Here is a 13,638-nt window from a genome sequence, read left to right as displayed (position 1 = left end):
AAAGGAGAAGCAAAAGAAAAAAAAAATAGTGCGAGCAAGGTCTTTAAAACAGCACTGCTGGGCTTAGCTGTGTGTGGCTGTGAATGTGTGTCATAATGAGACAAGGAATGCTTTTCATGCTTCATAGAAGACTTTATTCACTCAGCACATCTCTCTCTCTCTCTCTCCCCCACCCCTCTCTCTCGGTCTATATGCATGTGTATGTCGGGGGGGCTGGCTGGGGCAAACTTGCACGTGAAGCATGGCAGGCAAACTGTGCAAAATTATTGATGCTGGTGTTGCTTTGGCATGAAACCGCTGCAGACACCGCTGCATGTGTATCTGCTGCCAGTCACTTTTGACTGACCGTCATAATCAGCCCGAAGGTGCATCCTTTCATTATTCAAGTTTGAAAATGTATTTAACAATGGATTTGTGTTTTGCACTAATCACAAAGCTGTAAAGGGTCAATAAAGTTGTAATGCTTAATAAATCATTACCTTGTGTGCTACAGATCAGAAATAATACATTAAAAACAACAGTGGTGGGATTGCCAGGTTTAATAGTGAGAAACACATAATACTGAATTAGTTCATTATCAATTACTTAATTACAATTTATAATTGCAGATTTTAAGGTCCATTAGAAAGAAAATCATGATCATGGAAACTCACAACACTTCTAAAAATGTTATTTGGTTTATCCCTGATATGTAAAGCATCAGTAATTATTTTTCAACTCTTGACAAAGTCAGTAACTTGTCAACCCTACATGAAGGGTGCTGTCTTCAGTAGGAAAACTGATACATTGCTTTAATCACTATATTATTTACAGCTGAACAGCAGCATATCTACATTGTACATCTGGCTCTGAGTTTTGAACTTGTATGTAGGTGAGGGGAACCTCGTAATACAAACTATAATGTGAAATAGTATTTATATTTTGCACTGCATCTTTTGAAAGCCATCCATCTTTTTATATATTTACAAAGGACAGCAAAGGTTGCATGTCAGTGCCTTCAAATAAGACCTATATCCACATTTTCTGAGCTTCAGCCTCATGGTTAATATTTGGTTAATTTTCAGAAAATTAGCTAAAGGTATATTTAATTCATGCATAGTTCAATGCGGTTCGAGATATGCGACAATGTTCAAAGTGCATTTTCTTGTCAATACAACGGCCTCAGAAGACTTGGAAAAAAAAACACACAGATATTCTACATTAAGACACAGACAAAATGCAGAGTTGCTCAGATACAGCTCGGCAAACACACCGTTTTTTTGTTGTTGTTGCTCGTCTCTGCTTGAAATGAGCTTGCCAAAGTTGTTGAAAATAATTTCCAAAGACAGGTTCACCCCAAGCGGCTTGTGTCTCCAGAGTCACAGCTCACCAAGCTGTTAACTGTAGACCTCTATTGTATTCTGTGGCCTTTAGAACAATTACTACCGCATGAGAAAGCCCCTTAAAATAGTCCATGCTGTGTGCGTTGCAAGTAGGAGTGAGAAAATAACATTGTGTGTGTGCCCTACATGTACATGTGAGTGTATGCATGTGAGGCAGGGCTGTTTTATAGGGCAATGTGGCTCTTTAATGCAGTACAGTCCATTTACACAGAGTTGGTCATATTCCCTGAGGGCCAGTGCGTCCAGCTGTCAGAGGAGAGAGTGAGACGCAAAGTCATTTGAAACAACACAAAGAGGCAAACTGTGGACAGATAGAGAGACAGGAAATTGACAATTTTATCATTTTATTTTTGTCACACAGATTGATTGAACCAATAGGCCTCCACAGTAAAAAAAAGTAATTTGATGTTCTTGTATTTCATGTGTTTATGATGCCGGAAAACTGCCAGTCTGAGATAAATTTGCCGGCAGTGTTTCTGCGTGCTCACTTATTGTGTACAGTACAGTACACATTTACTTCACATCTGTCTAAAATGGATGGGAAAAAAAAAAAGAAAAAAAAAATTGTTTGTCCTCGCAGCCACAAAGACACTTCTTAAAAATAAGGCTGTTACTTACTTCCCAAAGGCTTTACACACACATGAACACACACACACACACACACACACACACACATAATGGATGACCAATCAGAAGTGCCTGTTTGCCTTATTTTACTGGTCATGTTTTCTTTCTTTTTTCCTGTATATTGCGACATCTAAAATATATACAAGCCAATCATTTTTAAATAAACACTACAGGTTGATGGTTACAGAACAAAAGCAATTCATACAAAAACTCTTCATGAGCTTCAAAATATTTAGGAAATTCTGAGAATATTGAATGTAGAATTTTTCTAAAGGATCGATTCTTTAAAGGTTTTAAATATACATTACTTGATTTTCTTAACAGAGCAAGCTGTAGATGCACAGACGCTGAACCCTTACTGATATGGCGAGTGTGTTACCAAACAGTTGCTTATGTTTACAGTTCATATATGATACCAATGCTATGAGCAGTAAGACAAAACCGAAGCAGTAAAATGTGTCAAAAAACAAACAAACAACAATTGGAGCTGAGGGAAACTGATGTTAAGCAGAGACTTGACGTTTGCTTCAGCCAAACCAGTTGTTCAACATTTCCGCTGGGTCCACAAATGGTAGAACAGTAGAATTGGGACCTACTGGAAATGAAAGGGAAATACGATGTTTGCAGTCCATCCAATCAAGTTGGTCGATTCAGTGTAAAAGATGAGTTCCAGTTCTTCTCGTAAAGTTACAATGCAGGTAGATCAGTGCTTTTCCGTTCTTTAGCACACCATGTAAATGCAGTACTTATATGTTATAGGTTTTATTGTATGGTGCATTTTTTTTTCAGAGCTTTCACCGCTGCTGGTGCCAAGACTCCCACTACCGCCCCGACAACTCCACCTACCACTGCCCCGATGCCCATGCAAAGTGGACCTCCAACAGTTGTTGCGGCCACCCCAATCAAAACGCCAGCTTCGGTTGCTGTCACGATCAGGCCAGTTTCAATAAATTTGTTTTTTTTCTCTGCCTTTTCTCTTGCTTTTCTTTCATACTTTTCATCGAGCCAGTTTAGCTTCTCCTGCAGCAGTTCTCCTTGAAGTGCGGCCCTTAGTATTTCTTCTTCTCTGCCTTTCTGCTCAGCACTGACCTGCATAATCTCCTTCATTTGATCTCGGATCGCTCGCTCGGCCTCCTGGAACATACTGTTGGTGTAAAATGTTCCTCCGTTTGCTCGGACCATGCTTCTTATCTTTGCGAGCAGCTGAGGTACCTGCCTGCTGTCTGGGGCTGCATTACTGAAGACGTGATACCGCCAGTTACATTTTTCAATCAAATTGCTGAGTTTTGCACACTGACTACAATAATCTTCAATTGTTGTAGATCGCAGCTGTTCACCATGAGTGAAGAGAACCAAAGAGTAAGCTGCGGCTTTGTCCCCGAACACCAGCTGCAGGAGCTCCACCGTTTTCTGTTCCTCCTTTGTGAATCGGTCCAGCTTGACCACAATCAGGAACACATGAGGACCAGGAGCGGAGAGTGAGATGCACTCTTTCAGTTTTCTGATCACCTCGTCTTGTTTGTACTTCGTGTCATAAATTCCTGGTGTGTCAATCACGGCAAGCCTGTACCCGTTCACCTTTCCTCTGGCCTTCTCGCACTCTGACGTCACAGAACATGGACTGGTGGATGACCTGAAAGCCTTTCGGTTCAGGATGGTGTTGGCAGATGCACTCTTCCCGTTTCCTGTCTTTCCAATCAAGATAATTCTAATTTCTTTATCTGGATTAAAACCTACAAAACAATGAGGAAAATGAATTCACTTGTGGATCGCTACATGGTGCTATTTTTACACACTACGTAATTTAACTGCAGTTTTAATAATCAATACACAAGTTGGCTTCTGGAGATGAACAATATGTTTACATAGCATCACCTTTAAACAATTGAACAGACTTCATGCTGCCCACTTTGCTGCCACATAATACTATATGCAATTGTTCACGTATGCAGCAGTACTCCCCCAAACCCAGAAACAGACTGTGATGTGATGTGAGGATGTAAAGATAGAAGTTCAGGAAAACCGCTAACTTTGCCTTTCCAAAGTTGAAAAATACACTCTTTTCAAATTTGTATTGTTTTCACTGTAAGGAATTACCTGTATCAAAACAGCAATAATGTAGACAACTAGCATGCTGTTAAATAAAAGGTTTGAAAAAATAATAAGAATAATGTCTTATTAAAATTTTTAAATAGTATTTGAAAATCTGGATCTTTACATTCATAACTGAAAACTTTAGTAAATCATTAGACAGCACTGTAACCTTTTGTCATTTTGTTTTTAAGTTTTCAGTTAAATGTTTGAGTTTTAATTACTTTTCTAAATTGCAGGGCAAATGTATTCATCTCACAACCGGCGTTCACAGGATGAAATCAAAACGAAACACTCAAACATTAAAAATAGAACTATAGTTGGTTGAACAAAAGACATAAACAGGTGCAAAAGAGCCAATTACCTGTGCTCCGTCTCGCTACAGTCGCCAATCGTCTGGCACTTTTCTGGCTTTGCCTCGGATCACTGTGGGCCATGGCTTTACAGATTTTGAGTTCACATTCACGACTAAATCACGAGAGCAGCTCTAATTTATTTCAAATAAGCGAAGGACTATTTACCAATTGTTTAGCTGGATGCTTTCCAGCAACTTTGTTTAAACGAACGTCAGCATTCAGGTTCGATCACATTCCATCAGTTGTGTTTCTCAAGTCTGACGTTTACATGATAAGTGAAACAAAAAGTATGAGAGCATTACGTGACTGTGAAACTTTTTTCATTACTCAGGATGTCAGGATGATGACTGACATAACAATGTTTTTGGGAACTCCCCACATATTGAAGAAAACCCATATTAAACCGGGGGTCACCAATCGTTTTTCCTCTGAGAGATACTTTGACAAATTGTGCGTGCCCAAGAAGTTGTATCAAACATGGGTCAAGTGAAGGTTAGTCTGTCAACGTCTTTGCTGCCAACGCTATACGCCCAACAGGGGAAATTGTGAGTCATCACAAAGTCACAAGCAATACAAAATTCAGGAAAAACAACCGCAAAAAAAAAGGAAACACAGCTAAAGCAAAGACTGGAAACTATAGCTACTCAAAGTGAAGCTGGTGGAAGGTGATTCTCAGAATGCTTTTAGCCTTTTTTGCACTATGTGTCCTAAAATAAATATAGTATATGTATGATATAGTATGACTTCTTTTTCATATTTCCGACGACATGCTACAGTACGACGTTTTTTTCGTATTTCCGACAATATATAGTATATATAATACTCATAATTCAGATGACATTCATATTTCCAACGAGTATGACTTTTTGGGGGATTTTTTTAAAGACATACTATAGTATGACTTTTTTTTTTTTTTTTCATATTTCCACCTAAGCAGTAAGGAATTGCAATGATATTTTTGGACGACATACGGCGGTATGACGTTTTTATAAAAAAAATTTGACTGATTTGGGGAATTTTTGACGACATACGAACAGGTAGGAATACGCGGTATGACGTTTTCATGAATTTTTGGACGACATACGTATGACGTATGAAAGCTGGGAAAGATAATGACAAGGAGATAACTGCTCTGAAGGTCTTACAATTAAAAAAAAATAAAATAAAATAAATTAAAAAAAACATCACGTCGTACATGTCGGTGAAACTTTAACCCCATCAGGACGGAGTCGTGTCGTCACCGAGGAGGTTTTTTTTTTTTTGACCCGGTGCAGCCGGACAAAGAGCAGCTGCGGCCGCCCCGGTCCTGCGTGGTTTCAACATCACGTGACGTCGTGACGTTTCACGTTGCCGGCTGAAGTCGGACGCACTTTCTAACCGTCATGCATCGCGTCAAATCAGCGCAGAGCGTGCTAAACCGGTACTAACTCCGTCTGAGTTCAGAGTTGGCAGCTGCCGGTACGATCAAGTTGTCCGAAAATGGATTATACTGCAACTCAAAGTGGGTCCAGACAGCGTAAGTTACGTACGTGACTTCCTCCATCACATGAATGTCGCTACGTGACGTGCTGCCAGCTGGGATCAGAAAGATGGTGTTAGCTCCTTTCAGCCGCTCGAGGCTAGCAGCTAAACGACGGGCACCAAAAACCTCTTATTTGGAGGTCTGGACACTTTATTTGTTTCCTCCTCTGAGTCTGGAGGGTTTTTGTTGTTGTTGTTGTTGTTTGAAAGGTTTTGTAGATCATTTAAGGCGAACGGCGGCTTCAGTTGAAGCTACAGTTCAGTGTTTCACAGGCGGACTCGTTCCGCTCGTGTTTGTACATCCCGGGTTTGGTTGTTTCACTCCGCTGTCGGCAGGACGAGTTTGAGGGCGAGCATCGAGGTGACGTAAAGTCTGCCTCTTTAACAGAAATCATCACCAACAAAACGTAAACAAGCCGCCCTGAAGGACTCTGTGTGACGTAAAAACCTCCAAACTGTCACGTGTTTGTGGCTCTCGAGGATGACGTCACCCGGTCACGTGATAAGCGTATGACGATGTGATTGGTCCCTTCGAGGAGCTGAAGATCATCTCCTCCTCCTCCTCCTCCTGCAGCGAAGACTTCAGAGTTTCTTCCGCGTCACGTCACGTCACGTCACAGCTCCTCACAAAGAGTGAGATGAACCGTGTGTCTGGTGCTGATGTCCACCTACGTCAAGACCGGTCCGACGAGACGAGGTGTCCTTGGCGATGCCGACACTGTTATTTCGCATTCAATTTCCATCGGGGGCCGCAAATAACAAAATTATTTTCATTGCCGATCTGTCTTTGTCAATTCTTTTCTCGATTCATTTATTTCCTGTTTGGTCTTTTTGAAATTGCAGAAAATGGTGAAAAATGTCAACTAGTTTTTCCTCAAAGCGCAGTGCGGCCTAAAATGTCCCAATGGACAGTCTACAACCTGAAGTTATTCTGTTTATTTTCATGAAGGATTAAAGGAAGCAGAAATAATCCACATTTAAGAAGCTGGGATCAGATAATAACTAACTGATGAATTAAGTCATCTTTGCAGCTCTAAGGGTCATTAATGAACAGACTTCGAAGCATGCATTTCAAAGTGTTTAGTGGCTACAATATGCTGTCAAACTCTTTAGAAAGTAACGACGTTTAAAAAGAACATGACAAAAAAAAAAAAAAAAAACGTGAAAATTAAATGTAATTTAATCTCAAAAACATTGACAAATATCAGCTCGTACATAAAGCAGCCAGCGTCCGTGATTGACTTTGGCTTAAAAGTATGAATTTGAATATGACTGGAACAACAGAAAGGTGGGAAGGAACGCATGCCGGTTTCTCTTGATTCTGCTTTAAATCTGTCTGCTTGCTTGCTTTACTAATACCGTCCGATTTAAGCAATTTGAAAAGTATAGATCTATTTCTCTGCTTGACACGCGTCCTTCCCTAAACTCCCTCTTTTCACACAGAGCCAAGCATGCGTCAGAGGAATAGCTCCATGGATGGTTCAGACGGCAGCCAGCTGTTTGAGGACACGAGCAGAGCTGGACCTCCTTCACAGGCAGGATACAGGTGGGACTCCTGCCAGCTGGGCTGCAAACAAAACTATTGAATCATGAACTTCTGACACGAAAGTGGTATTTTACAGCGTCAGCTCAATGTGAAGCACGATTCCAGACACACTCTTGAGCCGGCAGTTTACAGTTCACCAACGACACGTTGCGAATATATTCCATGCTACGGCGTGCCGTGCGTTTTGTGTCCTGTCTCGGACCAAGGAAACACCCGTCTTTTAATTTCTGTTTCTCCAGCTCGCGTCTTTTACGTTGTAGATCGATGATGGTCAATCGTCATGTTCAGTCAGCTGATCCACTGTCTGGTGTCATGTTGACAGGAACCAGCAGGCCACCCTTCAAGCGGCGGGATTTGCGGGCCAGTCCCTCATCTCAGAACCCATGTCCAACCTGGCCATGGCCTACGGCAGCTCGCTGGCCACCCAGGGGAGGGAAATGGTGGACAAGAACGTAAGACGGACTCACAAAGTTTTCTTTGAAATGATTCTGATTCACAAAAAGAGCTTCGATAACGTGCTCTGAAAAATCCCGCTGACATTTCCGCTCAGAGTAAAATCAGGCCGAACAGGAAGGCCCAAGTTAAATGATTGCGCACGTTGACGAGGTAACATACCCCATCTGTGTGCTTTTGGTTGTTTCAGCTGGACAGATTCATCCCTATTTCAAAGCTGAAATACTACTTTGCCGTGGACACGGTGTATGTTGGGAAGAAGCTGGGCCTTCTAGTTTTTCCCTACATGCACGAGGTAGGTCTGCTTACACCTGCTAAATGTAAATCACTCCGTTAGGCCTGTCACACTTTGCAGAAGTAGAGGTGAAGAAGAGAATATTTCTTCGTCGGCCTCTGTGGTTTTCCATAAATGGTCCTGGTTGAGACAGTCTGAACCAGTTATCCAGGCAATACAGAACGTTTTTTTTTTAGCATTCAGAAATACCCTTCTGCATGTGTCCTGCATATTCTCACTTCAACAGGAGATTCTTTACGTTGTTTAATCCACATAATCACATAGAGGTTGTGTCTGTTCTACATGCACACAAAAGTTAGTTTTGGCGTACCACAAAGTTTGGTGGTAGGTCCGATACTTTTCACTTTATACCGATACAGGTATAGACTAAGGTGATATTGGAAGGAACAAAAACGCATATATTTCCATTGTTATGCAGATGACACCCAGTTATATGTGTATATGAAGCCTAATGAAAGAAATCAGTTTGTGAAACATGTCTAGAAGACGTATAAGACCGTTCATTTTCTACTCCTAAATTCAGACGAGAGAAATTATTTCTGCAACAATTTAGTTCACCTCGATGAGATGGCCTTGGAGTCGACTCCGATAAGAACATATTCCTTCAAATCACACACAAAGCAAGTCTCTCGCTGCCTTCTTTCATCTACACAACATTAATAAACAAAGGGGAAGTTTCTTTCATCCCAGTTGTCTCGTATGTGGGAATTGTAAACATTTTTGGGCTTCCTCTTTATAATGTTGAAAGGTTCTGTTGTAACCACGTTAAGTGCCTTGAAGTAACTTGTGTTGTGATTCGGCTCTGTATAAAGGAATTTGAATTTGGTCTTGGCAGAAGTCCTCTTGGTTATCTGTTTTGAGTTGAAAGTCACCTGATAAAATATTCTGGCCAAAACCTGAGGGGACTACAGATTTGGTGTGTGTGTGTGTGTGTGTTTGTGTGTGTGTGTGTGTGTGTGTGTGTGTGTGTGTGTGTGTGTGTGTGTTGTAGAACTGGGAGGTGAGCTACCAGCAGGACACTCCTGTGGCTCCGCGCTTTGATGTGAACGCTCCTGATCTTTACATCCCTGCCATGGGCTTCATCACATACGTGCTGGTGGCTGGACTGGCCCTCGGCACACAGAACAGGTACACACACACACACACACACACACACACACACACACGTGTTGTTATCAGAGTGACACAGGTTTGGAAGAGATGTGGTAATCTAAGGCTTTGTGATCATTAGAGTATTCATCTAAGCAGCGCTTATTAACATTGAGCAGATTTCTTTGTAGACCTGTTTTTTTTTTTTTTTTTTTTTTTTTTTTTTTAATGTCTTTCTGTTTTGGCAACTTCATTTGGTGGAGAAACACGAGCGGCACGGATCTGTTCCCATCTGCGCTTTGTTTGGGCTTCGTCTGCCACGTACTTTTACAGATGTCCTAAATTTAAAACCTATACATTTTAGCAGCTGCAGGATTTACAAAAAAAAAAAAATGGCCTCCTAAAGACACTTTGACGAGACCAACAGGGCCACAGAAGGGAAGTACCCGGAATATATGACATCAAATTGTACTTACTTTTGGACAGAAACTGGATGGACGAGTGGCACAAATGAATACGTTTCTGGTCCGTTTCATTGCGTGTAGATGTCTCGGTGTAATTTGAATTGAAATCTATGTACATATATTAGAGAAAACAAAGTACTTTTATAGCTGAATAATTGTATACAACTAGAGATAATCTTAATTGACTCACTTTTTCTGTATATAGGACTTGTGTGCGTGTGGATTGAAGCTGTTAATAAGTTTGTGTATGTGTGTGAATTGCCATATTTTAATATGTTTGAAATAGTCACGTATAATTAGGCAAAAAAAACAAAACTGGGATAAAAAAAAAATTTTTAAAAAAAAAAAAACCCATCAGCAGCTTGATAGTAAGTAAATGATTTACCAGCTCACACTGATGACAGAAAAGTGTCCACAGTTTCTAGCTTTGTAGAGACTCTTCATGCTCCGCTTCCCCCCTTCAGGTTTTCCCCAGAGCTGCTGGGAGTTCAGGCCAGCTCAGCGCTGGTGTGGTTGATCATGGAGGTCCTGGCCGTCCTCCTGTCGCTCTACCTCGTCACTGTAAACACAGACCTCACCACTATAGACCTGCTGGCTTTTTCTGGCTACAAATACGTCGGGTATGTAGCCGTCTCGCAGTATGTCGCCGTTTGCACCTTGCGTGTCCCGTGAGCGTCAAACCAGACGTGCGACCACGTGCGTCCCTCTTCCTTCTCCCTCTGCAGCATGATTGTCGGCGTGGTAGCGGGCCTTTTGTTTGGGAGGCTAGCGTATTATCTCTCTCTGCTGTGGTGCTGCGCTGCCATCTTTGTCTTCATGGTGAGTAAAAATGTTGCTTATTGATTTTTTTTTTTTTTTTTTTTTTTTTTTTTTATGTGCAGATTTCATTTCTACAAATAATCGAAGACACTTATTCGCTCTTCTCATTCTCAAAGTCGTCTTTGACCCACTGTGCATGCATACTGGCCCCGGGACAAAATCTCACAGGGTTTCATAAACCTAACTTGACCTAATTGGGTCGCTTTGTTTTGTTTATGTCTTTGCATATTCTTTTAAAGACGGGACACATCTCTTTTTGTATTCATACATTTAAAGGGACCTTTTCAAAGACGTGAAATATTCTGATTTAAAAGCCTAATAGTTAGGTGTAATATAACGTCGACGCCAAAAACCTACAACTCCCTCCTTGTTGAAAAAGATTCTATGAATATGAAAATATTGTTCATTTTAAAAGCTTTAATTGCTAAACACAAGATCGGTCTCCTTTTACTGAAAAGTTCAGCGTCAGTGAAATTGAACCGGCGGTTTCGGTTTTAAGTTGCACAGGCTTACAATAGGCTCCAAACTAGCTGTGATCAGAGCCCAACTAATTTATCGGTCGGCAAACAGTCGTCGGTAGCCACACCACGATGGGCTCATGAACCGGGGCCCATGTGGCTACCGACGACTGATGTGGACGATGTGTTGTAGTTTTACTTTAAAAGAATACGTTTCAATAATTCTCCAAATTCTGACAGGATTTCTTTTTTTTTTTTTTAAGAACAGGTACTTTCAATGAAATACTTTTGATATTCACGAACAGTAAATATCAGATACTTTTAAGACCTACTCAAGGAATTTTCTAAGAAGTGTCTTTCACTTTTACCAAAGTTATTTCATGCCAAGGTTATTGTAGGAGGAAATATTGAGTGGGAAAAAAAAAAAAAACACCTACGATAGCTGTGCTAGCATATCCAAAGGTGGGGAAAAAACAAACGGTGTCAACCTGTTGACCGTAGAGCCTGTGTTTAACAAGTTTGCCATGTGCAACTTGTAGGAATCAGAAGGCCCAAAGGGAGGCGGAGCGCACGGAGTTTGCGCCTGTGCGGTGTCTATGTGGGCCAGGTGGCGTGCACTTTCCCTGGAGAGGGGAAAAAAAAAAGAAGCTGAGTCAGCATTCTTGAGCCGGGTGGCAGAGTGGAAAAATCCCAAGGGAGTCGTGACGGATCGCATTTCTGCTGGCTCGGCGGGAAATGACCAGATACGAGCGCGCCACCTGCGCGTGGTGAACAAAAGGGGGAAATGTTTTCATGCCAACGAAAAAGGAAGATCAAAGTAAAAGGAGGTGCCCTGAAAAGTATAAATAGAGTGAGCCGTGGAAAGTTTGGGAGTGGGAATGTTTGTTTGAACCCCTCCCCCCGCCCCGCCCCCTGTCATTTTATTGGTGTTTTTATACGATAAGGTGTTTCACATCAGACCCTGGAAGACCTCAATGCCTTGTTTCCGAGTCGTCATACATATATATATATATGTGTATATAAATATATATACATGCTGCAAGACGATTACGTCACTGGCAATGTAATTATACAAAAAAAAAAAAAAAAAAAAAAAACATGCATAGCACGTATGTGGCTTTCATGTGCGCTTCAGTTACTGATGAAAGATGATCTTCTCCTCAGATCCGCACTCTGCGTCTGAAGTTGTTATCCGAGGCGGCGGCGGAGGGGAGGCTGGTGAGAGGAGCCAGAAACCAGCTGAGGATGTACCTCACCATGTCTATAGCAGCAGCGCAGCCCATCTTCATGTACTGGCTCACCTACCACCTCATCAGGTAGAAGCGACAACACGACGCCAACAACAACAACAACAACAACAACAACAACAAAAACAAAAAAAACTCCCTCCACACACATATCAGAGAAGCTGGACTTGGACAAAACGTAAAGACCCCCCCCCCCTCCCCCCCCACCCCCCCATGTTCGCGTGAGGGCACAACAAACACGCGCTGCAAGACGATTACGAGAGGACGCGAGGCACTGCTGCCTTCTCTCTCCCAGCACAGAAAATGTCATTAGTGGGCAGAGCAAGTGGCTTTAAGTTTTCTTTTTTCTTTTTTTTTCTATACTGTATAATTACTTGTTAATTATGTTTTTTAGAAATATTTAAGTATGTATGTATGTATGTGTTATTGCGGACGTTGCTCCGGTCTGATATTTCTCGTCAGAAAGAAAAGCACATTAACCTCACAAACCGTCCACTTGTTATAAAGAAAGAACTGGAATGACCTTTTTTTTTTTTTCTTTTTTTTTTACTCATCCAGATGTTTGCGTCACGGGTGAGAAACGTGTGGGAGAAAAAAAAAAAAATACCCGTTCTGTCACCTGTTGGCTGTGGGAACAAAGGGTTGTCTATAAACGTGGGTGTAAAGCCACCTTTTTATCTTTTTGTACGCGCGAGCTTTGCTGCCCGACACCTCTCGAACAGAAAGATCGGCTCCAAGGAACAATGACATTCAAGCGAAGAAAGGGAAAACGGTGCGACGGGTTGTTTTTGTGAAAACCGTTTCAGTCTTCTTGGGATACTCGAGATCATTTAATAACCGAACCGCTTTTCTTGCGCTTTAACGTGGTTGCGAATCTCCCGGTGGTCACCATCAAAACGTCAAGTCTGCGGTTTCCACGTAGCCGACGTTCATTCTCGTTTCAAACCGCTGAAGGATTCACATTCACTTCAATTATTTCCAGAAATTCAACAAAATCCAGGACTTTTGTCTCCCTCGAACTCATTTTTTTATTGATTTGTCAAGTAACGAACCATTGTCTCGGTCAACCTAGGTGCCGCTACGATCCGTTTTTGAAAAGTACTCCATTTTCTCATTTAAGGACTAATTCTATGTACACGCAGCAGGTAAATTAAACACGTTTTCACGATTAATCCAGAAACTGATCCCGGCTCGAGTGTCAAAGAACGCAGGTTCATTTGAAATGATATGACGACTGATAAATAAAGTGCGACTGACGGAGCTCCTGAAGTGCGAGTTGTTGTGTGTTCT

General features: G+C 41.6%; 2 protein-coding genes across 3 annotated transcripts; one reads left to right on the top strand and one right to left on the bottom strand.

Annotated features, from left to right (window-relative positions):
• Positions 1–1,742: 1,742 nt before the first annotated feature.
• Positions 1,743–4,700, bottom strand: LOC138197253 (GTPase IMAP family member 9-like). The gene is made up of 2 exons (XM_069147944.1): positions 4,465–4,700; positions 1,743–3,742 (listed from the first exon to the last, which is right to left on the bottom strand). The coding sequence occupies exons 1-2, from the start codon at positions 4,535–4,537 to the stop codon at positions 2,772–2,774; spliced, it is 1,044 nt and encodes a 347-aa protein (XP_069004045.1). The 5' UTR covers positions 4,538–4,700; the 3' UTR covers positions 1,743–2,771.
• A 1,132-nt stretch (positions 4,701–5,832) lies between these two features.
• Positions 5,833–13,617, top strand: yif1b (Yip1 interacting factor homolog B (S. cerevisiae)). Of its 2 annotated transcripts, none has more exons than XM_069147946.1 (8): positions 5,833–5,972; positions 7,421–7,523; positions 7,846–7,975; positions 8,167–8,271; positions 9,263–9,399; positions 10,289–10,444; positions 10,550–10,643; positions 12,266–13,617. In XM_069147946.1, the coding sequence occupies exons 1-8, from the start codon at positions 5,936–5,938 to the stop codon at positions 12,419–12,421; spliced, it is 918 nt and encodes a 305-aa protein (XP_069004047.1). In that variant the 5' UTR covers positions 5,833–5,935; the 3' UTR covers positions 12,422–13,617. The 2 variants fall into 2 exon arrangements, with proteins under 2 accessions (XP_069004047.1, XP_069004046.1); XM_069147945.1 differs by having other exon boundaries at positions 5,833–5,981.
• Positions 13,618–13,638: the final 21 nt, after the last annotated feature.

The sequence above is a fragment of the Embiotoca jacksoni genome, unplaced genomic scaffold (assembly GCF_022577435.1).
Source record: "Embiotoca jacksoni isolate LCO1_2020_lvr unplaced genomic scaffold, fEmbJac1.0.p SCAF_14, whole genome shotgun sequence".
Taxonomy (NCBI): Eukaryota; Metazoa; Chordata; class Actinopteri; family Embiotocidae; genus Embiotoca; species Embiotoca jacksoni.
The sequence above is the reverse complement of the archived record's forward strand: the minus strand, read 5'-3'. Positions and strand labels throughout refer to the sequence as shown.